Source organism: Phyllobates terribilis, unplaced genomic scaffold (genome assembly GCF_046119375.1).
Source record: "Phyllobates terribilis strain yellow unplaced genomic scaffold, ASM4611937v1 Scaffold_4__5_contigs__length_816908805, whole genome shotgun sequence".
Taxonomy (NCBI): Eukaryota; Metazoa; Chordata; class Amphibia; order Anura; family Dendrobatidae; genus Phyllobates; species Phyllobates terribilis.
In genome coordinates this window covers 168,213,850-168,241,841 of record NW_027362764.1, presented here as the reverse complement: position 1 = coordinate 168,241,841, position 27,992 = coordinate 168,213,850, and the positions used below count along the sequence as shown (strand labels likewise).

At 44.5% G+C, this 27,992-nt stretch overlaps 1 protein-coding gene across 2 annotated transcripts in view; it reads right to left on the bottom strand.

The window, feature by feature from the left end:
• The window catches only part of TAX1BP1 (Tax1 binding protein 1), a 115,019-nt gene that overhangs the window by 13,939 nt on the left and 73,088 nt on the right, over nt 1–27,992 (bottom strand). The window contains exons 8-16 of one of the 2 annotated variants that reach the window (XM_073677912.1): nt 23,273–23,458; nt 21,945–22,193; nt 19,853–20,002; nt 16,901–16,985; nt 16,370–16,488; nt 14,833–14,958; nt 5,924–6,019; nt 5,164–5,350; nt 4,049–4,200 (exon numbers count right to left, since the gene is read on the bottom strand). In XM_073677912.1, coding sequence (XP_073534013.1) covers nt 4,049–4,200; nt 5,164–5,350; nt 5,924–6,019; nt 14,833–14,958; nt 16,370–16,488; nt 16,901–16,985; nt 19,853–20,002; nt 21,945–22,193; nt 23,273–23,458 — 1,350 coding nt within the window. Of the gene's footprint in view, nt 1–4,048; nt 4,201–5,163; nt 5,351–5,923; nt 6,020–14,832; nt 14,959–16,369; nt 16,489–16,900; nt 16,989–19,852; nt 20,003–21,944; nt 22,194–23,272; nt 23,459–27,992 lie in introns of both variants that reach the window. The other variant, XM_073677911.1, reaches the window with a different exon arrangement.

The window sequence follows — 27,992 nt, the reverse complement described above, 5'->3', positions numbered from 1 at the left end:
CCACTTTGGTGGAGTCGGTATAAAATGGACCAACTCCGAAAATATATAATAAATTAGGTACAGTCGTTCAATGCAGTTTGTGGGGAATATTTTTTCATAAGAATTTGGGAAAGTTCTGCTGATAAAATAATGATTTTATTAAAATTACAGCAAGCAGCCCAGTAAGTGACATCACTGGATTCCAGGTCTCTGTCTCTACATTATGCCGCTCTTAAATTAGCAAAAACCTGGTGACAGATTCCCTTTTAAAGTTATCACCTATCCATATGTGTTTGAAGCCCAACGAGAAGAGAGATGGGAGAACAGAGCTCAGCAGAGCCCTTCTGAACAGCGGCAGGACATGCGCCATCATTCTGCAAAAGAAAGCACAGTACAGCGCTTGGCTTTTTTTTCTTTTAGCTGTCCCACAGAGGATTTAGTTTACTGCCAGAAAAAGCTAAATTAAGTCTAGTCTGGCCACTGATGACCATGTCCGACCACCTCAAAATTTAGACCGGGTTCTGCTGAGCTGCGTTCTTGAGATCGGCTGGCATCCCAGCGGTTGGGCACCTACCAATCTTAAAGTTATCACCTATCTTATAGACCGGTGATGACTTCTAAAGTCGGAAGTCACCCTTCAAGAGTTTATGTTGTTTGGTACTGAACATATATTTTGCAATCCATAAAATTCTGTATATATTATTACATGCACACACATTTCTATTTAACATGCAAGAAGGCAACACATAGGTCGGGAAGACAGCGGTATTAATTAAAGTTCTCCGGCTGACTAGAAGAGAAAAAAATCTCTTGTCAAGCACAATGTCTCCAGTGGGAAGGGTTTAAGACAATACGCAGAATGAGAGGTGAAGGTGGGGGACATTCACGGGCAAGCATTTTGGACCTTAAAACTGTCAGTGAGGGAATTAGGACAGGCTCCCTAATTATCTTCAATCAAAGACACCAAGATCCTGAAGGCCGGAGGAAGCAGCTTTTTTTTTTTACTACGGGTGCTGAATGCCAAGGCTATTATTATAGCTGTCTGAGCACTTATCAGTTTCTGCAAAGGTTAATAGCAATTAAACGCAGCAAAGTAGACTAAATGAGGAACACGTCATGGTACCGCTGTACTGCAAAGAGCAAAGTATTCAGCATGAACGTATTCCTCATCAGATGTATTTTGCTAAGATCAAAGAGGCCTTCAGTCTAAATGTAGAAGAGCAAATCTGAAACACACTGACATTTCAATTTCATTTAGGGAATCAAAAAGAGATCTTGATGTACCATGTAGCGCAGAGCGAGGGCACCGCCATTATCAATTGTCTCTCTGCCACATAAGAGCTTATTCTACTAATATAACTGTCATAGGCCTCAATGAGGATTTGTTAAAAAAATGTCACAATGCAGGAGACTAATCCAAACGACGATATTACCCAAAAGTCATATAGACATCAACTACATTCCTAATAAAGGAATAGAAACCAGGGCTGTGGAGTCAGTAAGCCAAACCTCCGACTCCTCAATTTCCATGACACCGACTCCACGACTCCGACTCCCTCATACACGGCTCGTGTTTAAGTGATAAATTTACTGTAGCACAGATTAATCTCAGCTAAAAGTCTAGACCCTTAGATCAGGAATAGGACAGACATTTATAGGACATTTCATAACTTTCCCAAATTCTTATGAAAAAATATTCCCCACAAACTGCATTGAACGACTGTACCCAATGTATTATATTTTAGGAGCTGGAGTCGGTTCATTTTATACAGACTCAGATTCCACCAAAATGGACACAGACTCAGACTCAACAGCCATGATAGAAACACTAACGCTCGGTGCACATTACGCTGGCATAAAAGCCACAAGGATCTAGCGGACTCCAATCACTTGACAAAGTCAGAAGAGTGACACCATGTCCATCAGCTGGGTGTATAGCCAGAATTTTTTTTTTCTGCAGTATGAAAAAGAGTTGTCTACAATGTATCCCCTAGGAGCTTATACTGTAGGATACACTACAGCCTTCCCATGTTGGGAGAAGCTTTCATATTATACTTGAGCCTAATAGGTGAAGGACCTACAAGACTCTGGGAAAATAAGTGTGCAGCCTAGTGACAGCCAAACCTCATGTCAGTCTACCCTTATACCATGGCCTGATAATTTATGCAGCGCTGAAGTCCCAGGGATGAGAAACTTCTGGAGACATACAGTACAGACCAAACGTTTGGACACACCTTCTCATTTTAAGATTTTTCTGTATTTTCATGACTATGAAAATTGTACATTCACACTGAAGGCATCAAAACTATGAATTAACACATGTGGAATTATATACTTAACAAAAAAGTGTGAAATAACTGAAAATGTCTTATATTCTAGGTTCTTCAAAGTAGCCACCTTTTGCTTTGATGACTGCTTTGCACACTCTTGGCATTCTCTTCATGAGCTTCAAGAGGTAGTCACCGGAAATGGTCTTCCAACAATCTTGAAGGAGTTCCCAGAGATGCTTAGCACTTGTTGTCCCTTTTGCCTTCACTCTGCGGTCCAGCTCACCCCAAACCATCTCGATTGGGTTCAGGTCTGGTGACTGTGGAAGCAAGGTCATCTGGTGTAGCACCCCATCACTCTCTTTCTTGGTCAAATAGCCCTTACACAGCCTGGAGGTGTGTTTGGGGTCATTGTCCTGTTGAAAAATAAATGATGGTCCAACTAAACGCAAACCGGATGGAATAGCATGCCGCTGCAAGATGCTGTGGTAGCCATGCTGGTTCAGTATGCCTTCAATTCTGAATAAATCCCCAACAGTGTCACCAGCAAAGCACCCCCACACCATCACACCTCCTCCTCAATGCTTTACGGTGGGAACCAGGCATGTAGAGTCCATCCGTTCACCTTTTCTGCGTCGCACAAAGACACGGTGGTTGGAACCAAAGATCTCAAATTTGGACTCATCAGACCAAAGCACAGATTTCCACTGGTCTAATGTCCAATCCTTGTGTTCTTTAGCCCAAACAAGTCTCTTCTGCTTGTTGCCTGTCCTTAGCAGTGGTTTCCTAGCAGCTATTTTACCATGAAGGCCTGCTGCACCAAGTCTCCTCTTAACAGTTGTTGAAGAGATGTGTCTGCCGCTAGAACTCTGTGAGGCATTGACCTGGTCTCTAATCTGAGCTGCTGTTAACCTGCGATTTCTGAGGCTGGTGACTCGGATAAACTTATCCTCAGAAGCAGAGGTGACTCTTGGTCTTCCTTTCCTGGGGCGGTCCTCATGTGAGCCAGTTTCTTTATAGCGCTTGATGGTTTTTGCAAATGCACTTGGGGCACATTCAAAGTTTTCCCAATTTTTCAGACTGACTGACCTTCATTTCTTAAAGTAATGATGGCCACTCGTTTTTCTTTACTTAGAATTTGTATTATGGCAAGAAAAAAGCAGCTAACAGTCTATTCAGTAGGACTATCAGCTGTGTGTCCACCAGACTTCTGCACAACACAACTGATGGTCCCAACCCCATTTATAAGGCAAGAAATGCCACTGATTAAACCTGACAGGCACACCTGTGAAGTGAAAACCATTTCCGGTGACTACCTCTTGAAGCTCATCAAGAGAATGCCAAGAGTGTGCAAAGCAGTCATCAAAGCAAAAGGTGGCTACTTTGAAGAACCTAGAATATAAGACATATTTTCAGTTGTTTGACACTTTTTTGTTACGTATATAATTCCACATGTGTTAATTCATAGTTTTGATGCCTTCAGTGTGAATGTACAATTTTCAAAGTCATGAAAATACAGAAAAATCTTTAAATGAGAAGGTGTGTCCAAACTTTTGGTCTGTTCTGTATACCAAGTGTCTCCTCCTGCTCCTCCTTCTAATGAGGAGTATAATAAATACCACAACCACCACTTTATGTACCACCCTTCCACAATCCTGGGGTCAACTCACTCCTACATCAAACCCACACCGGCCAAGTTAGAGGTAAGGATTATGTAGTGGAAATCAGGACTAGGCACATGTAAAGTCCAAAATCATCAAAGACATAAGAATATAAAAAAAGCATAGAAATGTTATACCGACCTGATTGTTTTCATCAGGGTCTTCCAAACCATCTGGCCGGCTAAGATTCCTAGCAGGCTGACTGCAGACCACTTTGTCAATCAGGTTCCATGAGGGTGGCCTTGCTGGAGGACCCTGCACTTCATCAGGATTAAGAGCTCCATCTGCGCCATCTAATAAATTACAGATGAGCGATTCATTTACCAGCTGAACAAGGTAAAATAAGTTGCCTCATATAAAATCAGTCTAACGTAGGAAAAAAACAAAACATTTTTCCCACAGTAGTTTAAAGGGGGTAGCCCCCCTTACAAAATAAAAAAAATAGATACTCCCCTCCCACATCGTCACCGTTACAGCGAAGTCGGCACCCTTGTTCCAGGCTGTTGTGACATAATTATGCTACGTGAGCCCTGTAGCCGATCAGTAGCCGCTATTAGGCTGCTGCGCTCTCACTTCTTTTATTTGCCCAAGATTCATCCGAGGAAAATAAAAGTGCAGCAGTCTAGTAGCAGCCACTGATTGTTACACCACATGAGCCCAGTAGCCAATGTCATGCAAGCCCCTGGTGAGGGAGGACAGTATCTGTCTCTTTATTTTCCAAGGTGGACTACTTCATTTACAAAGAGGTTGTCCAGGTAGTGGACAACCCCTTTAAAAAAATGAGAGTAAAGCTTTGACTGGCTTCTATGGGCGATTTAGACAGTTTTTTCGGCTGTATTAACTTGCTAAGAGACCAGTGTTTCAAGAAAGGCATTTACCAATAGTCTGAAAACATCAAGTTTTATATCGAAATGTCCCATGTATATTCAGACATCGGGTCTTTCACAAAGAGAATAAAATTTCAACTTACAAAGTTAATAGAAAAAAAGTGTATATAAAAGATAATGTGCATATATTAAGCTAGCCAAACAAGATTGTTTTTTTCTAACAGCAAGAGAAAGAAAATAGAAATGAAGAGTGAAAACGGATTTGTTACCCATTTGAAGTCTATAGCTGCCACAGACTCTCCTTCTATGCAAGTGAGGCTATTAATGGCTGCTTTGCTTTTAATGTCAGCCTTGACGACTCATTAGACTATACTAATATTATAGTCATTACTAATACAAGTCTATTCTATGACTATAACCACCTCTCACCTCTGGTTGCCTGTGTTGCATATGGATTTCCAAACTGCAGTACAGGAGGCTGGATGGGGATTATAGGAACCTCTCGATGTTCTTCACAATATGGATTAAAGAACTGCAATCCCTGAGAGCTGGTGCCTGGTAATGCATGATCACCCGCTGCCCTCGCTGACAGTCTTTCCAGGTTAATTTCAAGTTCCTATAAAGTGAGATGCCAACAAAATCATTTTACTACCTAATATAACCTACATTTACTAGTGGACACCCGGTAAGACATGTATAGAATCATTTTACACATTGGGACCGTTTGCATGTAAGTGTAGGTTAGTAGATATGACTTGAGCAGCATTGATCAGTCAACAGGTTCCCTTGTACAGGATATAATTCTACTTGGAGGAACCTGCCACCAGGTCAAAATCAGCCAATTTTTGCCCTTCTTTTAATCCTTAATATTCTGTTATTTTTATTTTTTTTGGCTCCAGAGACATGGGCCTTTCTATTTAGGGCTAATGTTTATAGTCTTTATAAGGGGGCATAGCGCACATGGGTTATTACGCAGGGCGGCCTGAAGCCATGCCCCCTTGGTAAAGAACATAAAAGGCCCATACCTCTGGAACCAAAAGATTTAAAAAAAAAAAAAAAAAAAAAAACCACACAAAATACTCAAGAACAGAGGGAATAATATAAGAGCAACATCAGGCTTTTGACCTGGTCCTCTTTAAAAGCATTCTTTGCTTCTTTTTGAGTCTTTTGCCATCTGTCTAGTTCTTACCTTGATGTCATTCTCCAGTTTATTCTTCTCGCACAGCAGCACATCTACATGGCAATTCAGTTCTGATATTTCCCGATCTTTCTCTGTGGACTGGACCTGAGGACACATGAAGATGGCGTATTACTTGTAAAATATACACACAACTCAGTTACATATGGTATTAATCCCCCTTACTATTGTGTCACTCCTTGCTACATCCACTATATGACTTCCCAGGAACACTATTCCCTCTGCACTTTATCCGATTACGCCCCTGCCCTCCTCACCCCATGTCCGTTCTTCTCTTGCAGGCTAGGCTTACACCAGGGCTCATACCACCCATGTGTGATCTCTGACTACATTTATGCCATTAGTGGAGAAAGGTGGTTAGAACCACAATTACAAGGTCACCGAGAAGCTCAGAAACCACCACACACTATAAAGCAAGGAGTAAGAACATTAATAACACAATCAGAGTAAATGGCCACAATTTTTCATGATATGACACATTTCACTTCTGCTCTACTTTCAGAATAAAAATGTCATGTGTTTGAGGCTTGAAGCTCTATCCAGCAATGGGCGACTTTACTTCTCAGGGCTGACATGCTATAAAATATAACCCTGAGGTCAGGGGTTAAAACGTATCCCAGCAGCCATATTTCATCCATGGCCCAGGGAAAGCAGCCATGTCTCCTAAATCTGTCCCATCAGTGTCATACACACTGGGGAAACCATGATGCTTCCATCTAGGAGGCCAGAAAACATTTTATTTTCTGATGTCATTGAAGAACAAAAAAACATTTGCCTGCCAGTCATGGGAGGATTGTAATCTTGTATTACCACGGCACTTAAATGATGATAATCGACTACATTATTTACCAAGCACTGTAAGCTTTTCTGAAAATTGGTCACAAGAATGGATACCATGCGATACAAAGCTAAGAAACCCTAAAAGCAATGGGCAATGTAACAAACCGCCCTTCCCTGGAATCAAACCGCTTAGTTGCCACTGTTGGCAGTTTACAGCAGCATCTGAGTGGTTAAACAGCAACTATTGAAGCTTCAATTGACCAATATTTTGTGCATGACTAAAAAAACGGGACCCAGCCAGACTCAGTCCAAAGGGACTCCATGTGCCTCATTACAATGAATGCTGGCGCTGGGGGGGGGGGGGGGGGGGTTTCATTTGAATCCTGTATTTTGGGGGATTAAGACTGAAACCTCTCATGTAAGTTCTCAGCACAGAGCACACGATAAATGTGATAGTAGCTGTAAAAGCAATCACAAAATGTTATAAAATGTTATCTACTCCAAAATGCTACTAATAAAAACTTCAAGTCATCTCTCAAAAAACAAGTCCATCATTCATCAACAGACACGTAGGGGGGAGGTGTGAAAAAGAGAAAAGATCATACTTACACACATGGTGGAATTGCCCGGTTATTCAAAGATTCTGGAAAATGAGAGCTCAAACCCTATTTGAATTACTACACATACGCTTGACCTTAACCCCTGAACACATTCTTAAACCTCCCAATTAAATCGGACAAAAAGTTTCCATCATTTTGTTCTATCGGCGGGTAAGCTGCTCATACCACCTCTTTGGCGTTCACCTGATTTACCAAGCAAGAAGCAATTGCTACTAAAAATCGACCAATTATTCCAAATTGAACAACTGGGAGCCTTGTCAATGCAAAATCTCACCTCCTTTCATCGGGTTTGGACTCCTTGGCAGAAATTTAGAAACCCCGAATCCTACCTATCCTCTATCACATAAACCGTCTCAACATTTTAATTTATGCTATTTTTATTTTTAACCTCTTCATACAGTGACTGGACCTCCCCCCTCTTCACTTTCCCCTCTCATTCTCTTCCTCTTACCTTGTCTGTCCCCCCTTTTATATCCAAGTTTTCTCTCTCCTCATTACCCAGTTGATTTTTTGATTCTTTTATTTCTTTTTTACGCATCCTTATCCTTGTTTTTCTTATATTGTGATTACTTATATATAGAGACAATTATGTCTCTCTTTTATGTTATACATTGATCATATATTCAAATTGCATCATCTGTATTACAAGGTTTTGCTGCAATCTTCATGACAAATCCGTGGACCTACATTTCAAATATTTAAAATTTGTTGTACACTTTTCTTTATACGATTTGATTCTGATTGAAAAATGTGTGTATGTTATCTATCTGTTATGTCTATTTCTTCAATAAATAAAACATTGAAAACTAAACATACACGTAGGGAGCTTACACCTCATAGGTAGCAAAAAGGCCCTGGAAAAGCAACATGGCTCCTTTCCAAATTACCCCACAAATAAAGTGAAATCTGCACTCCCAAATGCAAATGTCTCCCTCCTTTCTGAGCCCCACAATGTGCCTAAACCGCAGTTATGTCCACGCGTTTGGCAATGGTGGAGTGGGAAAAGCCAGCTAATTTACAAGGTGCGCATCTCCAGAAGCACGAGCTGGGCACAGTGGGCACCAAGCCGAAATATTTGCAATTTTCACTGTATAATATCCATTCAATGTTTTTTTTTTTCTGTAAAAGACCAGTGGAGTTAAAATAGTCACCACATTCATAGAGTCGGAGTCAGTGTCCATTTTGGCGGAGTCTGAGTTGGAATAAAATGGACCGACTCCTAAAATATATAATAAATTGGTTTTAATAGTTCAATGCAAGATGTGCTGTAAATGTGTTCATAAGAATTTGGGAAAGTTATGAAATGTCCTATAAATGTCTGTTCTGTTTCCGATCTAAGGATCTCGGCTTTTAGTTGAGATGAATCTGTGCTGCACTTTATGTACACGCTCAGTAGTGAGGCAGTGAGATGAATCTGTGCTGCACTTTATGTACACGCTCAGTAGTGAGGCAGTGAGATGAATCTGTGCTGCACTTTATGTACATGCTCAGTAGTGAGGCCGTGAGATGAATCTGTGCTACACTTTATGTACACGCTCAGTAGTGAGGCAGTGAGATGAATCTGTGCTGCACTTTATGTACACGCTCAGTAGTGAGGCCGTGAGATGAATCTGTGCTACACTTTATGTACACGCTCAGTAGTGAGGCAGTGAGATGAATCTGTGCTGCACTTCATGTACACGCTCAGTAGTGAGGCAGTGAGATGAATCTGTGCTGCACTTTATGTACATGCTCAGTAGTGAGGCAGTGAGATGAATCTGTGCTGCACTTTATGTACATGCACAGTAGTGAGGCAGTGAGATGAATCTGTGCTGCACTTTATGTACACGCTCAGTAGTGAGGCAGTGAGATGAATCTGTGCTGCACTTTATGTACATGCTCAGTAGTGAGATGAATCTGTGCTGCACTTTATGTACACGCTCAGTAGTGAGGCAGTGAGATGAACCTGTGCTACACTTTATGTACACGCTCAGTAGTGAGGCAGTGAGATGAACCTGTGCTGCACTTTATGTACACGCTCAGTAGTGAGGCAGTGAGATGAATCTGTGCTGCACTTTATGTACACGCTCAGTAGTGAGGCAGTGAGATGAATCTGTGCTGCACTTTATGTACACGCTCAGTAGTGAGGCAGTGAGATGAATCTGTGCTGCACTTTATGTACACGCTCAGTAGTGAGGCCGTGAGATGAATCTGTGCTGCACTTTATGTACACGCTCAGTAGTGAGGCAGTGAGATGAATCTGTGCTGCACTTTATGTACACGCTCAGTAGTGAGGCCGTGAGATGAATCTGTGCTACACTTTATGTACACGCTCAGTAGTGAGGCAGTGAGATGAATCTGTGCTGCACTTCATGTACACGCTCAGTAGTGAGGCAGTGAGATGAATCTGTGCTGCACTTTATGTACATGCTCAGTAGTGAGGCAGTGAGATGAATCTGTGCTGCACTTTATGTACATGCACAGTAGTGAGGCAGTGAGATGAATCTGTGCTGCACTTTATGTACATGCTCAGTAGTGAGGCAGTGAGATGAATCTGTGCTGCACTTTATGTACATGCTCAGTAGTGAGATGAATCTGTGCTGCACTTTATGTACACGCTCAGTAGTGAGGCAGTGAGATGAACCTGTGCTACACTTTATGTACACGCTCAGTAGTGAGGCAGTGAGATGAACCTGTGCTGCACTTTATGTACACGCTCAGTAGTGAGGCAGTGAGATGAATCTGTGCTGCACTTTATGTACATGCTCAGGAGTGAGGCAGTGAGATGAATCTGTGCTGCACTTTATGTACACGCTCAGTAGTGAGGCAGTGAGATGAATCTGTGCTGCACTTTATGTACATGCTCAGTAGTGAGGCAGTGAGATGAATCTGTGCTGCACTTTATGTACATGCTCAGTAGTGAGGCAGTGAGAGGAATCTGTGCTGCACTTTATGTACACGCTCAGTAGTGAGGCAGTGAGATGAATCTGTGCTGCACTTTATGTACATGCTCAGTAGTGAGGCAGTGAGATGAATCTGTGCTGCACTTTATGTACACGCTCAGTAGTGAGGCCGAGCTGTGGAGTCGGGAGTCCGGGAATTGAGGAGTCTAATGTTTGGCTTACCGACTACACAGCCCTGCTTCTAAGTCCTGATGTTAGGCCAACCATTAGCTTCTGGTGACACATGGGACATCCCCGTGTTCGGGAGAAATTGTGTACCAAATTGTGGGTTCCATTTTACCTAACATCCCTTTGTGAAAATGAAAAAGTTAGTTAATTTAACAGTTTAATGGGAAAAATATAAAATTCTTTATTTTCATGAGCCAATGAGGCACCTGTGGGTTTACATACTCCGTACACCCCTAGATGAATTCCTTAAGCAGTATAGCATCCAAAATCGGTTCACTTAAGAGCCAAGTGGGATACTACTGCGTTTGAGAGAAACTTCATAATAAATTGTGGCGTCCATTTTTTACTATTACAAATTGGAAAATCAATAGCAATAATCAAAAGCAATATTTCAGTGGAAAAACTTACTTTAGTCATTTTTTCATTCCACTTTGCATTAATTCCAGTGAAGCACCTGAAGGATTAACACTAGTGATGATCGAGTATGAACCGTTAACCCTTTTCGGGTGCTTGCCGAGCATTTTGGCGTGCTTGACATTTCTGTTACTGTCGCGACTTCTGCAAGTGTCACGGCTGTTAGACAGCTGTGACACATGCAGGGATCGACTGTTCGACAGGCCGTGACACTTGCAGCCGCGGCGACAGTAACAGAAATGATGAGCACGCCAAAATACTCGGCAAGCAGCCGAGCGTGCTCGCCCAAAAGGGTTAGCGATTCATACTCGATCATCACTAGTTAACACATTTTCCTACTAGCAGTTTTGGGTGAAGTTGTTAAACTGGTATCATCACTTTGGGGGTTTTCCAATATATAGGACCCTCAAAGTCAGTTCAAAATGTCCGTATAAAAAAAAAAAAATATATGATTTTTACATTTTCTTGCAAAAACTGAAAATTTGCTGCTAAACTAGTAAACCTTCTTCCATTCTAATAAAATAAAAGGACATTTGATAATTACATATGGTAAATGTTATTAACTTTTTTCTGTGGTGTGACTATCAGGTTTAAGGTTATAAGCATTCAAAGATTGAAAATTGGAATTTGATAAAAGTCTAGAAAAATTAACAGATATTTTCATAAAAAAACACCCTCAAAACATATCATCTTAAATTTACCATTAGACAGAATCAATAAGTTGAAGAATTCCAGAGTTATAGCCACATAAAGTGACATGTCAGAATTGAAAAATGGGGCTTGGCTGCAAAAACCAAAAATGGCTCAGTTTAACCCTTTGCTACTTCAAGATTTTTGTCCACCAGGCTGCAGTGTTGACATCCCTTTGACAGGTGACCCTTGCAGCCAATAACTGGTCTCACCTGTCAGACTGCTTAAGACAATGATTGGCTGCAGCTGTCCTGTGTCGACAGGATGTTGCAGCAGACGAGTAAACAAAGATCAGTGGGGAGTAGCAGAGGAAATTGTTAAGTAATGTTGCTTTTCCCATTTGCCTTCCCCACATTTTTCTGCTGATCAGGGACAACTCCTATAACATCCTATATACATTTTTGGCTATTTTCTGGTATAAGTACATTGATAAATCTGCACCTCTGTTCTAATACAATTACAGCTCTGCCGTGTAAGACCTTTGCTTCAACCAAAACAGAAAAATGTGGACATCAAACGTGTTCAGTTACTTATGTATGAGGCTTGTACATACACAAGTGTGCGCACCGCTTCTTTATTCACTGCTACATCGGAGTCCAGACACTGTCCATTACACAGTACACATAGCCGAATTATAGGATAAAGGTATCAGAGTCACTCAGAAAAGCAGGGGAGGGCATGTACTCTACAGGGAAAAGGCTTCTATTTCACAGGTCTTAGGGGGCGGCTGTGATCACGTGAAACATTCCTCACCTTTAACTGAGCAGCCTCATAAGTAGTCACGTCTGAAGCATAAAGGCACAAAATATCCCCCCAGTGCTGCATTACATTGTGCTCCGACAAGCCGAACATATTTATCTTTTGCAGATCGGCCACATTAACGTCCCCTAATACTTGTGCTATGTGGGGAACATTCAGTGTATCACAGATGCTGCCTTTTATCACTGGCTGACAATACATTGTGGCAGAATTATCAGTAGCAAGAAGGTCACTGCACAACAGATTTGGCTCAAAACAGTGTGTCCTAGTCACAAGTCTCTCTTTCTACCACATTATGGCATCATTCACACACGCCAGTAACTACAAGCTCATCAGAAATTTGGGAACCACTAAGTGTGGACTGGTAACATCCCACTAATGCATTTTTTTTTTTTTTAAATCAGTCATAAATGCTGCAAAAAAAAAGTTGGTTCCTCTTAAATATGGCAAATGTCCTTTACAACACTTTAATTGCAGCCCATGCATTCAGGTTAATACACACGAGAGCCTGACAATCAATTTAGAAATGGAAATACTTTCCAGCACAAAGAGACTGATTAATTCTGTGCACTAAGCCTACAGTATACGGGAACTTATCTGCACATATACTGCAATGTTGGAAGGGCCCCCATTCACTAGACAGAGGACAGACGTCTGTTCTTTTGCAAAGTGTTTGTATATGAAGGAGCAGTTTTCTGAACTTTCCTATACAGATCAACAGATGGCTAATGCAAAGAAACGTATACCAAGAGATAGAAGCTTATTTACAGTGGGTCTCTATGCTGGAAGGATGCCTTGGCATCCAGCATGACTGTGACCACTCTTGGGCACAGATACAGTACAGACCAAAAGTTTGGACACACCTCATTTAAAGATTTTTCTGTATTTTCATGACTTTGAAAATTGTACATTCACACTGAAGGCATCAAAACTATGAATTAACACATGTGGAATTATATACTTAACAAAAAAGTGTGAAACAACTGAAAATATGTCTTACATTCTAGGTTCTTCAAAGTAGCCACCTTTTGCTTTGATGACTGCTTTGCGCACTCTTGGCATTCTCTTGATGAGCTTCAAGAGGTAGTCACCGGAAATGGTCTTCCAACAATCTTGAAGGAGTTCCCAGAGATGCTTAGCACTTGTTGGCCCTTTTGCCTTCACTCTGCGGTCCGGCTCACCCCAAACCATCTCGATTGGGTTCAGGTCTGGTGACTGTGGAGGCCAGGTCATCTGGCGTAGCACCCCATCACTCTCTTTCTTGGTCAAATAGCCCTTACACAGCCTGGAGGTGTGTTTGGGGTCATTATCCTGTTGAAAAATAAATGATGGTCCATCTAAACGCAAACTGGATGGAATAGCATGCCGCTGCAAGATGCTGTGGTAGCCATGCTGGTTCAGTATGCCTTCAATTTTGAATAAATCCCCTACAGTGTCACCAGCAAAGCACCCCCACACCATCACACCTCCTTCTCCATGCTTCACGGTGGGAACCAGGCATGTAGAGTCCATCCGTTCACCTTTTCTTTGTCGCACAAAGACACGGTGGTTGCAACCAAAGATCTCAAATTTGGACTCATCAGACCAAAGCACAGATTTCCACTGGTCTAATGTCCATTCCTTGTGGTCTTTAGCCCAAACAAGTCTCTTCTGCTTGTTGCCTGTCCTTAGCAGTGGTTTCCCAGCAGCTATTTTACCATGAAGGCCTGCTGCACAAAGTCTCCTCTTAACAGTTGTTGTAGAGATGTGTCTGCTGCTAGAACTCTGTGTGGCATTGACCTGGTCTCTAATCTGAGCTGTTCTTAACCTGCGATTTTTGAGGCTGGTGACTCGGATAAACTTATCCTCAGAAGCAGAGGTGACTCTTGGTCTTCCTTTCCTGGGGCGGTCCTCATGTGAGCCAGTTTCTTTGTAGCACTTGATGGTTTTAGCAACTGCACTTGGGGACACATTCAAAGTTTTCCCAATTTTTCAGACTGACTGACCTTCATTTCTTAAAGTAATGATGGCCACTCATTTTTCTTTACTTAGCTGCTTTTTTCTTGCCATAATACAAATTCTAACAGTCTACTCAGTAGGACTATCAGCTGTGTATCCACCAGACTTCTGCACAACACAACTGATGGTCCCAACCCCATTTTTAAGGCAAGAAATCCCACTTATTAAACCTGACAGGGCACACCTGTGAAGTGAAAACCATTTCCGGTGACTACCTCTTGAAGCTCATCAAGAGAATGCCAAGAGTGTGCAAAGCAGTCATCAAAGCAAAAGGTGGCTACTTTGAAGAACCTAGAATATAAGACATATTTTCAGTTGTTTCACACTTTTTTGTTAAGTATATAATTCCACATGTGTTAATTCATAGTTTTGATGCCTTCAGTGTGAATGTACAATTTTCAAAGTCATGAAAATACAGAAAAATCTTTAAATGTGTCCAAACTTTTGGGTTGTACTGTATAATGTGTACCTAGATTTAAGTTACACACTGGTATCTGCCTAAATCTATGCTGACCCTGTTTCTGCCTACCTTATACTGATCCTCATGGACTGCCAGCTGCAGTTTGATACTTTCATTAATTTTCAGTTGTTCCTTCCACTTTAGCTCCATCTTCGCGACATCATCAGCGTACGCAGTGCACCTTGCCTTTTCTTCCTAGGAGAGCAGGAAAATAATAAAGAATATAAGACGTTCTGATGCAGCTAGTTCAGGTCATTGGACCCGCAGTAGCAACACTCTTTGCTCTGTAATACGGAAGGTAAAATGTGGCCATATTATGGTCATCTGAATGGGGCCATTAAACTTAGCTACAATCCTGTGATTACAGCAGCCTCTGCGATGTTTCAAGCAGGCAGACTTTGCAGTGTAAACAGGTGAAGTGAGGAGAAGGTATGGTGAACTAGCATTGTACAAACGAGCAGGCGCAGCTTCACTGTACATGAAGCCTAGCAGACAATGATCACCTCCGGTCACTAAATTAGGAAGAAAAGGCAGCACAAAAGGCACTGCACATCACAATCTTATAAAGTCCTGAAGTTTTTAACTTTTCACATGAAGTGAAGTAGATTTAACACAATATGCTAAAATGTCAAACACATAAATACATTTTGGAGATTGATCATCTTTAACCCCTTTAAGAACAGACGATCTTTCGTTTCTGTGCTTTTGTCTCCCCCCCCACCCCTCCTTCCTCCAAGAGGCATAACTTTTTTTTTCAGCCAAAAAAGCCATATGAGGGCTTCTTTTTTTTGTGGAAGGATTTGTACTTTTAAATAACACCATCCGTTTTACTGTGAGATGTACTGGGAAACAAGTAAAAAATCACTAGTGCAGTGAAATTGCAAATAAAAAAAAAACAAACGTAAAAAAAACCTGTAATAGTTTTTTTTCTGCCGTAGAAATGACCTGGCAATATAATTCTCTAGGTCAGTATGATTATGGCGATACCAAATTAGAAGATTTTTTTTTTTTATTTAAGTGGTGAAAAAAAACTCAGAAAAGTGTTTAAAAAAAAAATTATATGCTTATGTCACCATATTCCAAGACCTGTAACTTTTTTGTTTTTCAGAGGATGGATCTGTGTGAGGATGTGTTTTTTTGCATGGCGTGCTGACACACCCACTGCAGATTATTGACCGGTCTCTCTCGGAGTGAGAGACCCATTAATAAATACTAGCAGCACTGGGGAAAGCTGGCCGGGGCGGCACTGGACTAATCTAGTCTCTGGCCATGGTCCCCATTGGGATCTTTAAAGTGTATTTTTTCTGAAAGGAAAAAATATACCTGGCTGACTTGGCAACCTATCGGCACCCACAAATCACGTGGAAGGGGAAAACAATGCTTAGAAGGACGCTCCAGTGGAACATGCACTATAAATACCGCTGACAGCGGTATTTAACAAGTTAACAGCAGCAAGTGGAGCTTTCATCTGTCGGGAAAGGGGTTGCGGAGCCTGCTCCATACACTCGCTCTACCTATATGGTGCTCATCATTAAGGCGTTATTTTATCGTTTGGTTTATAAGATTAAGTTACTTCACTAGCCATATCCGATGGTTAGCTACTTACTGCTAACATTTGTTTGTACTTCCGATACTTCTCGGTTTTCTCAGCTATTTCCTTGTTCATATCAGCCACTTGTTCTTTGATGACAAATTCAGATACAGAATGAGAAGAAAATGGACTCACTGTGGAGGACAGATAAATGCAGGATTACCCAAGATCACATAGTTATGTAAAACTGAAAATATTAGTGCCAGTTTTGTACCTCTTCGTCAAGCAATATTGGGAGCGATTCGGAGACGAAAACTTTCAAAATCTGGCAATTTGTGGAAATAACTCACCCATTCAAGTGAATTGGTCCGCACAAAAAAAACCAAAACAATAAGGACAGCCATCCATGCTGTATAGTAGTGCTGTCCGTTTTTATGGTTGCCAAGAGAAGCTTAGGAAACATCAATTTTTTTTTTTTGCATACAAGAAGCATGTGTGACATACCAACGGTAAAAGCAGACAGAAAAAAAAAAAAGTATGAAAAACTATTATTAAAGTGATGAAAAGATGGTCATTGACATGATGTGCGCATGAAGCCTAACCTACCTGGTGGAGTAAAATTTGGGATATCCGCAGCTGATGCCTCACAATACACATACAGATCTCCTGACTTCTGCTGACCTTCTGAAGCCTTCTGATCCGGGGAAAAAATAAAAAATCAAAGTGTGGCAGATGTATTCAGAACATTTCATGTTACAAATGAAGAATCAGATTGCATAAATGACCAGTCCTGTTTGTCACATACAAAAGATGGCAGCACTTACTGAAAAAGGGAAAAAAGGGGGGAAAAGAAGCCTGCAATATGTTGGGGTAATGAATGAATTTATAAGTTGATGCCAAGAGTTAGAAAGTGCCGCCATGTCCACGAGTTGTATCTGGTACTGAAGATCAGCTCTAATTCAGTTGGGAGAGACCGAGCTGCAATTCAGACACTCCCCATGGAAAAACTCTGAGCAGTTTCTGACAAAGCAGTCCCCAAATCCTGGTCAACCTCTAACTCCTTCATGACCGAGTAGTTTTTCATTTTAGTGTTTCCATTTCTTTCCTCCCCTTCTTCCAAGAGCCATCATTTTTTCATTTCTTCACCGATATATATATATATATTATTGACGGGGAAAAAAAAACAGGTTTATCTTTTGACCGCTGCGACGTCTTGAACCTGTGATCAACTCATTGCTCCTTCATAAAATGCAATACCACTGTTTTGCAACATATAAGCAAAATGATGTTCTCCTATGAAGCCCAACAGTAGGACAAAGATGGTATCTGTGGGGGACTTCAGGAGACTTTTGGCTGCCATAACACTACATCTGCCCTGCAGAATCACATTGCAGGGGTTCGATGGGTGAAGGGGGATCAACCCACAAAAATACAGCTGTCAGAGATAGACTGTGGCATTTAAGTGGTTTATCAGCAGCACTCTGAGCAAACTCTGGTCACTGCTGTTACAGCAAGATACCAGCTGCATATCACAGCCAGCTTATTCCAGGTATGGTGTGGGCACAGCATCTATGCACACTCCAAACACCGGCGCCTGACATATTGTGTACTACTAAGTCACATGAAAAGTGGATCCAGCAAAAAAAAAAAAAAAAGAAGAAAGTAAAGTAAAAAACAGTAGTACACGTTTTTGCTTTCTATTTGTTGCTTGCTGTACGGTAACCTTTAAAAGAACACTCTACTACTTAGTGAACCTTGTTACAGGTACGGATGGTCTGTGGAAGAGACCATGTTCATGAGAGGCTCCAGCCCATCAGGACACTATGTGAGACTTCATGTTAATAAAGATAACATACATTGACAAAGGTGGAACGGTTTTAAGAACTACACTGCTCAAAAAAATAAAGGGAACACTCAAATAACACATCCTAGATCTGAATGAATGAAATATTCTCATTGAATACTGTGTTCTGTACAAATTTGAATGTGGTAACAACAAAAATCACACAAAAATAATCAATGGAAATCAAATTTATTAACCAATGGAGGCCTGGATTTGGAGTCACCTCCAAATTAAAATGGAAAAATCCACTACAGGCTGATCCAACTTTGATTTAATGTCCTTAAAACAAGTCAAAATGAGTCTCAGTATTGTGTGTGGCCTCCATGTGCCTGTATGACCTCCCTACAACGCCTGGGCATGCTCCTGATGAGGTTGCGGATGGTCTCCTGTGGGATCTCCTCCCAGACCTGGACTAAAGCATCCGCCAACTCCTGGACAGTCTGTGGAGCAACGTGACGTTGGTGGATGGAGCTAGACATGATGTCCCAGATGTGCTCAATCGGATTCAGGTCTGGGGAACGGGCGGGACAGTCCATAGCTTCAATACCTTCATCTTGCAGGAACTGCTGAAGTACTTCAGCCACATGGGGTCTGGCATTGTCCTGCATTAGGAGGAACCCAGGGCCAACCACACCAGCAATATGGTCTCACAAGGGGTCTGAGGATCTCATCTCGGTACCTAATGGCAGTCAGGCTACCTCTGGCGAGCACATGGAGGGCTGTGCGGCCCTCCAAAGAAATGCCACCCCACACCATTACTGACCCACTGCCAAACCCGTCATGCTGAAGGATGTTGCAGGCAGCGGATCGCTCTCCACAGCGTCTCCAGAGTCTGTCACGTCTGTCACATGTGCTCAGTGTGAACCTGCTTTCATCTGTGAAGAGCACAGGGCGCCAGTGGCGACTTTGCCAATCCTGGGGTTCTGTGGCAAATGCCAAGCGTCCTGCACAGTGTTGGGCTGTGAGCACAACCCCCATCTGTGGACATCAGGCCCTCATGGAGTCGGTTTCTAACCGTTTGTGCAGACACAAGCACATTTGTGGCCTGCTGGGAGGTCATTTTGCAGGGCTCTGGCAGTGCTCCTCCTGTTCCCCCTTGCACAAAGGCAGAGGTAGCAGTCCTGCTGCTGGGTTGTTGCCCTCCTACGGCCCCCTCCACGTCTCCTAGTGTACTGGCCTGTCTCCTGGTAGAGCATCCAGCCTCTGGACACTACGCTGACAGAAACAGCAAACCTTCTTGCCACAGCTCGCATTGATGTGCCATCCAGGATGAGCTGCACTACCTGAGCAACTTCTGTGGGTTGTAGAGTCCGTCTCATGCTACCACGAATGTGAAAGCACAACAAACATTAAAAAGTGACCAAATCATCAGCCAGAAAGCATTGGTACCGAGATGTGGTCTGTGGTCCCCACCTGCAGAACCACTCCTTTATTGAGGGTGGCTTGATAATTGCCAATAATTTCCATCTATTGTCTATTCCATTTGCACAACAGCATGTGAAATTGATTGTCAATCAGTGTTGCTTCCTAAGTGGACAGTTTGATTTCACAGAAGTGTGATTTACTTGGAGTTATATTGTTTAAATGTTACCTTTATTTTTTTGAGCAGTGTACATATTTTGTACTCCTCAGTAACAGAAATATAAATGTTTCTTGCTCTTAAAAGGCTATATCAATTATATTAGTCACAAGAATAATAATAATCAGGTACGTACAAGCTGGTCTGTGAGTTTTGTGACTTGTTTCTGAAGTTTCTGACATTCTTTAAATTTTTCTTTATAGTGGTCGGCAGCCATTTGTAGCCTGAGTTTCAGATCTTCAACTTCCTTACGAAGTTCCTGCTCAACTCTACAGCTTTCCGCGTCCTAAAGATAAAAAGCAACATGAGATTTTACATTAAACAGGAGTATTGTAGTTTTGGGGAATTCACTGAATTTCTGTATTAATTCTATGGTGATGAAGGGTTCTAGGAAAGAATTATACACATAGTGGAGGTGCTAATAGGACACAATCCAAGATTTTGCTGCAAGTGTCCCCAGGTCATAATTAGTGATGCAATGTGCACTGTAATCATATGTCAAAACCACTTTATATAGATTTGTCTAACAAATCTATCGCCGCAATCACTGGGACAGAAATCAAATGGCGTGGGCGCTGACCACCATGACTGAATGCAGTGAAGAACACCCCTATGACTGAATGAGCAAGAAAGATATAACTATATAAAAGTGGTTTTGACATATCATTATAGCGTAGATTTTCATGAAAAAAAGAATGTTAGTGATACACATTGCATCATTAATTATGACCCGGGGACAGTTTATATGATACAAATGACATGACAGGTTCCCGTTAAATGGTTAAAAGTGCAAAGTGCTTTAAAGCAAATAACTTTGCAAATTACAGCTTATGAAAAATCCTCTCTGTTCTCAAGAATAGATGGATTTTTAAATCTATAGCGTACCGCTCATTGCCTAGGTTACAGACCACCCGGCGGTCTCAGGGTAGTCGGTTACCTAGGTAAGGAATGGGCGTCACTTGCCGGCTTTATGCTTTAGAGCCTGTTTGTGCTGCTTTAAAGCCGGCTGGTCACGGGATCCGACCAGCCTCACTCCCCCTGCCCTTCTTTGCTGCAGAGGCAAAGCTGCCACTCCGAGCTGTATAAGAGAGTGCTCAGTTCAGAACAGCAACGGAACAATGCCGCCAACCCAAACGGTCAATCTTCGGAAGCTCACCACCACCTGCAAAGCAGCAAGTCGGGGAAGGGGAGTACTCCTGAAGAAGAACAAGACCTTCTGAAATGTACTGGTTGTTGCTATCTCAAGAGCAGCTGCTAATTTTCACACTTTTCTTTTGTTTACAGCTTGTTGCCTTGATGACCAATCACCTCTTTTGCTGAACTTGTAAGCACCAGGCTGATTGGTATTAGGAGGTAACCGTGCCATCAAGTAATCTTGACAAGGTTAAAAGCTGTACTTACAAGCTCAATAGAAAAGAGATTGTAAGCACTGCACATGTTCTGCGGTTTAACAGAGGTGGTCGATCTCCAAGGCAACAAGCCGTAAACTAAAGAAAAGTGTTAATATCTCAAAAACGGCTAAAAAATATATTATACAGCAGATTGCAAAATTGCTTGTATTTACACTATCCAACAATACTCATTTATATGATGGAAATAATGGGTGAAATGCACATGTAAGGCAAGCATGTTTTCTTACAAATTTGCTGTGGAAAATCTGCAGTGAATCTGTTACAAGTGTTTTTTACCACAGACCATGGCGTAGATTTTGCAAAAAGTGAACTCTGCAATGAAAGGATTGGCTAGGTATATATAAATCTGCACCACAAATCAATTTAGGTATAGAAAATTTCAGTAACATGCAGCTGAGAATTTTACAATCTGATTTCCCTCGCTGGTACTACACTATGATTCAGATCTTCCAAACGGATAACCTGCACCAAATCTACACTGCGTGTTCTGCAATAATATAAATGGCTTCATTTTAAATAGCCCTTGTTGACCCAAGAGCACGTCATATAGGCTGCTGGTTCTCTATGTCATCCTAGCATGCAGTACGCTGAGGGATCGGCTGTGTACAGCAATCTGGAGTCTGTCCCTTTACTCCAAGTCATAGGCTATCCTAAAGACAGCAAGAACTGAGCGCATGGTTCTGCAGAGCAAATACATGAGAGTTAGTGCTTCTCTCACAGACATTTACATTCTGGCCTCTGGGGGCGAGGTATTCACACATATTGGTACATGTGAAGGAAACACTGCACCCTGATTTAGGTTGTTTAATACCTTACCTGATCCTTTCTTGAGACACTGTTAGAGGATGATTGCCTATCACGCAGGCTGAGCTCAGACAAGGCGGTGGCAAGTTGCTTCTTCACGCTCTCAGTCTCGAGGCGAGATGTATGAAGGTCAGCCATAGTTTTATCACGTATATTTACTGCATCACTAAGCTCCCTGGACATTAAGGAAGCCTCCTGTCTGCTGGCCTGATGGTCATCCTCAGTCTTACGAAGCTGTTGTTTTAAAAAGCCAATATCTTCCTGGGAAGTACAGAATAAAATACATAAAAAATTCAAAGTATAGTTTGCGAAAAGCAGCGATACAGCAAGTAACGATACAGCAAGACAAACCTCACTCATCAGAGGGGAAGCGGAGTCTTACATTCATAAAATATACAATACCATGGACAGGACTTGATGTTGCTTCTACAAGTTTTATATATTGCGTTTTATGCAAGTTATTTCAGGATACCATAATTACAAAGCGCAACAAAAAATATACAATAATGCAAATATAGATTAGCACGTACATTCTTCTGTTATCGGCGACACTATGGTCGTCTGCAATATTTGACCTGATAGATCACTCCATTGGTTGCCGGAGGTCACAATATAAGGATATTTATACAAATATATCTCTATCAGGATGGGGCTAGGATGAGGGACATTACTACATACTGGGGGGAGGCAACAAGTATGCCCTTATAGGATTTAGAACGCTACAAGAGACCATACATCTGACCAACATGCGGGGCAAAGGGGAATGGGTGAGGCCCAGGTCCAAATTTTGCGCTGGGACCCATCGGACTCTAGTTACGCAAGCCAGAACGAGGCTCTCATAGACTTACATTGTCAGCTTGTGACCGTTAACTCTGATGGCGGTGGAATGTGATCAGCGCCGGGAACAGCAGAAGACAGCGACTGGTAAGTATTTTACTAGGGGGCAGGGAACATGCATTACTCACTCTAGTGGTGGTGAAATTACTAAAAAACAAACAAACACTGATGTGGGGCTTTAAATTATGGCTCTTGGAAAACAGGGAAAAGAAAAAGATCAAAAAAGAAAATGACTGCAGCAGGAAGCTGACAGGTGAAGTGACTCAATGTTTATCAGTCAACAATGCACATATCAAGTAGTAAGAAATATTGGGAAGTGAACAGTCCATTCATGAGAAGCAGAAAAAATGACTGATTGTTAGGATCTAAGTGATTCTGACATGGACAAATACATATGCACAGTACAATAAAGCTGCACAGAAATCTAGCAGGGCTGTAGTAATACTCCCAATATAGAGGTTGTACCGAGCTGTCACTCATGTGCATGAAGCCTTAGTTCTCACCTTCTCGGAGGCATTTTGGAGTAGTTCCGCACACAGTTTCTCTTTGTCAGACAGACACAGCTTCATTTGGCTGAGCTCCTCTTTGTAGTGAGCAATTAGATTTTCTTTACCAGAATCTAAATTTCTTAATGTCTGTACCTCTGACAGTAGCTTTGTGTTCTCAATTTCAGTATTCTTCAGATGAACCTATAAAAAGGGCAATGTTACATTAATTTTCGCAAAAATAAGACTGCATTACAAGAAGACTACTCAAATAATTGTAGAGCTAGAAAGAAAAGATAGGAAAAAAAGCAAGAGTGAAGGAGCAGAGCAAAGAGAGGGGGGGGGGGAGGGGGCAGAGCAAAGAGAGAGGGGGGGGGAGAGGGGGCAGAGCAAAGAGAGGGGGGGGAGAGGGGGCAGAGCAAAGAGAGGGGGGGGGAGAGGGGGCAGAGCAAAGAGAGGGGGGGGAGAGGGGGCAGAGCAAAGAGAGAGGGGGGAGGGGAGCAGAGCAAAGAGAGAGGGGGGGAGAGGGGGCAGAGCAAAGAGGGGGGGGGAGGGGAGCAGAGCAAAGAGAGAGGGGGGGGAGCAGAGCAAAGAGAGAGGGGGGAGAAAGGGTGGGAGAGAGGGCAGAGCAAAGAGAGAGGGGGGGAGAGGGGGCAGAGCAAAGAGAGAGGGGGGAGAGGGGGCAGAGCAAAGAGAGGGGGGGAGAGGGGGCAGAGCAAAGAGAGGGGGGGAGAGGGGGCAGAGCAAAGAGAGGGGGGAGAAAGGGTGGGAGAGAGGGCAGAGCAAAGAAAGAGGGGAGGTGAGAGGGGGCAGAGCAAAGAGAGAGGGGGGGAGGGGGCAGAGCAAAGAGAGAGGGGGGAGGGGGCAGAGCAAAGAGAGAGGGGGGAGGGGGCAGAGCAAAGAGAGGGGGGGGGAGAGGGGGCAGAGCAAAGAGAGAGGGGGGAGAGGGGGCAGAGCAAAGAGAGAGGGGGCAGAGCAAAGAGAGGGGGGGGAGAGGGGGCAGAGCAAAGAGAGAGGGGGGGAGAGGGGGCAGAGCAAAGAGAGAGGGGGGAGAGGGGGCAGAGCAAAGAGAGAGGGGGCAGAGCAGAGAGAGGGGGGGAGAGGGGGCAGAGCAAAGAAAGAGGGGAGGGGAGAGGGGGCAGAGCAAAGAAAGAGGGGAGGGGAGAGGGGGCAGAGCAAAGAGAGAGGGGGGGGAGAGGGGGCAGAGCAAAGAGAGGGGGCAGAGCAGAGAGAGGGGGGGAGAGGGGGCAGAGCAAAGAGAGAGGGGGCAGAGCAGAGAGAGGGGGGGAGAGGGGGCAGAGCAAAGAGAGGGGGGGAGAGGGGGCAGAGCAAAGAGAGAGGGGGCAGAGCAGAGAGAGGGGGGGAGAGGGGGCAGAGCAAAGAGAGGGGGGGAGAGGGGGCAGAGCAAAGAGAGAGGGGGGAGAAAGGGTGGGAGAGAGGGCAGAGCAAAGAAAGAGGGGAGGGGAGAGGGGGCAGAGCAAAGAAAGAGGGGAGGGGAGAGGGGGCAGAGCAAAGAAAGAGGGGAGGGGAGAGGGGGCAGAGCAAAGAAAGAGGGGAGGGGAGAGGGGGCAGAGCAAAGAGAGAGGGGGGGGAGAGGGGGCAGAGCAAAGAGAGGGGGGGGGCAGAGCAAAGAGAGAGGGGGGAGGGGGGCAGAGCAAAGAGAGAGGGGGGAGAGGGGGCAGAGCAAAGAGAGAGGGGGGGAGGGGGCAGAGCAAAGAGAGAGGGGGGGAGGGGGCAGAGCAAAGAGAGAGGGGGGGGAGGGGGCAGAGCAAAGAGAGAGGGGGGGGAGGGGGCAGAGCAAAGAGAGAGGGGGGGAGGGGGGGCAGAGCAAAGAGAGAGGGGGGGGAGGGGGCAGAGCAAAGAGAGGGGGGGGAGAGGGGGCAGAGCAAAGAGAGAGGGGGGGAGAGGGGGCAGAGCAAAGAGAGAGGGGGGAGAGGGGGCAGAGCAAAGAGAGAGGGGGGGGAGAGGGGGCAGAGCAAAGAGAGAGGGGGGGGAGAGGGGGCAGAGCAAAGAGAGGGGGGGGAGCAGAGCAAAGAGAGAGGGGGGAGGGGAGCAGAGCAAAGAGAGAGGGGGGGAGGGGGCAGAGCAAAGAGAGAGGGGGGGGAGGGGGCAGAGCAAAGAGAGAGGGGGGGAGAGGGGGCAGAGCAAAGAGAGAGGGGGGAGAGGGGGCAGAGCAAAGAGAGAGGGGGCAGAGCAAAGAGAGAGGGGGCAGAGCAAAGAGAGAGGGGGCAGAGCAAAGAGAGAGGGGGCAGAGCAAAGAGAGAGGGGGCAGAGCAAAGAGAGAGGGGGCAGAGCAAAGAGAGAGGGGGGGAGGGGAGCAGAGCAAAGAGAGGGGGGGAGAGGGAGCAGAGCAAAGAGAGAGGGGGGAGAGGGAGCAGAGCAAAGAGAGAGGGGGGGAGGGGGCAGAGCAAAGAGAGAGGGGGGGAGAGGGGGCAGAGCAAAGAGAGAGGGGGGGGGAGAGGGGGCAGAGCAAAGAGAGAGGGGGAGAGGGGGCAGAGCAAAGAGAGAGGGGGGGGAGAGGGGGCAGAGCAAAGAGAGAGGGGGGGGAGAGGGGGCAGAGCAAAGAGAGAGGGGGGGAGAGGGGGCAGAGCAAAGAGAGAGGGGGGGAGAGGGGGCAGAGCAAAGAGAGAGGGGGGGAGAGGGGGCAGAGCAAAGAGAGGGGGGAGGGGGCAGAGCAAAGAGAGAGGGGGGAGAGGGGGCAGAGCAAAGAGAGAGGGGGGAGAGGGGGCAGAGCAAAGAGAGGGGGGGGAGAGGGGGCAGAGCAAAGAGAGGGGGGGGAGAGGGGGCAGAGCAAAGAGAGGGGGGGAGAGGGGGCAGAGCAAAGAGAGAGGGGGGGAGAGGGGGCAGAGCAAAGAGAGAGGGGGGGGAGAGGGGGCAGAGCAAAGAGGGGGGAGAAAGGGTGGGAGAGAGGGCAGAGCAAAGAGAGAGGGGGGGAGAGGGGGCAGAGCAAAGAGAGAGGGGGGAGAGGGGGCAGAGCAAAGAGAGAGGGGGGGAGAGGGCAGAGCAAAGAGAGAGGGGGGAGGGGGCAGAGCAAAGAGAGAGGGGGGAGAAAGGGTGGGAGAGAGGGCAGAGCAAAGAAAGAGGGGAGGGGAGAGGGGGCAGAGCAAAGAGAGAGGGGAGAGCAAAGAGAGGGGGCAGAGCAAAGAGAGGGGGCAGAGCAAAGAGAGGGGAGAGCAAAGAGAGGGGGCAGAGCAAAGAGAGGGGGGTGAGCAAAGAGAGGGGGGTGAGCAAAGAGAGGGGGGAGAGGGGGCAGAGCAAAGAGAGGGGGGAGGGGGCAGAGCAAAGAGAGGGGGGAGAGGGGGCAGAGCAAAGAGGGGGGGAGAGGGGGCAGAGCAAAGAGAGGGGGGAGAGCAAAGAGAGAGGGGGAGAGGGGGCAGAGCAAAGAGAGAGGGGGAGAGGGGGCAGAGCAAAGAGAGGGGGGGGAGAGGGGGCAGAGCAAAGAGGGGGGGGAGAGGGGGCAGAGCAAAGAGGGGGGGGGAGAGGGGGCAGAGCAAAGAGAAAGGGGGGGAGGGGGCAGAGCAAAGAGGTGGGGGAGAAGGGGCAGAGCAAAGAGAGGGGAGGAGAGGGGGCAGAGCAAAGAGAGGGGGGAGCGTCGCGAGGGAGGCGCGAGGGGGCAGAGCAAAGAGGGGGAGAGGAGGAGTCGCGAGGTAGGCGCGGGGGGGCGTCGCGAGGGAGGAACGGGGGCGTTGCAAGAGACGCAAGTTAAAAGAGTGAGCGAGGGAGAAAAAAAAATGGTGATTAAGTAACGTAAGAAAGAAGATAAGAAGAGGGATGTGGTAAAATGGGGAGAGAAGAAACTAAGGGGAGAGAAAAAGGGGGGAGAGAGTGAAAAGGAAGAATAAGAAAGGGGAGAATGGAAGAGAAAAGATAGTGAGAGGGAGCAAAATGGGTAGCACATGGGCGAAGAAAACATTTTCTACCAGTTTTACAAAATGTCTATTCCGTACACTATCCTAGCTTATTCTGTATATACAATATTGCTGGCTTATAATGGCATAATTGGTGTATTTTTCTCTTATCCAGTTTGTTCCTCCTATTGTGCAATTCTGTTCTATAAAAAAAAAATGTATTATAATTCCTCTATTATCTATTAAAAAGAACTATTTTACTTAAGTGAAATTAATACTTTATTGTAGCCTAGGAAGTGCCAATTAAGTTATTTCATGCCACACAAATAACGGCTGCTATTTTAGTGCCGAAGTCGTCACAGCCAAAGTATACAGGAGCTTTATATCAGTACAATCCATCTAGTTTGAGACATTTATGGACAACATGTAAAGAATGGAAATAAACACCTAGATTGTAACTTCCACACCATCTTATACTGGTTTCCTGGCATTTCTGACTCTTGCGCTGTCCAGATTATGGTGAGACTAGCTAACCTAATATGTATTTTCTCAAGCAGAAAAATAATCCCACAAGCAAACAACAACAAAAAGAGAAATAATTTTCTAGCCAAGGTTACATAATTCAACCCATAATTATTGTTGAGGTTTTAAACTGAAATTCCTTTTCGGAAGCCAGCTCCACCCCAAGAGCATAAAACATTCTCCAACTTTGTGCTTTTTCTGACAAAAGAAACAAGGCTATTGTTCAATTCACACAAGAAGGATCCAAAGCTCGCTGTCTCCAAGGGTAACTTGTTCCATATGTGCCTCTCACTTTGTGCGCAGAGTGAAGATCTCATTGTTAATATAAACCTTTCACCTCTTAATTTTAGGTCACGACCTATTGTTTT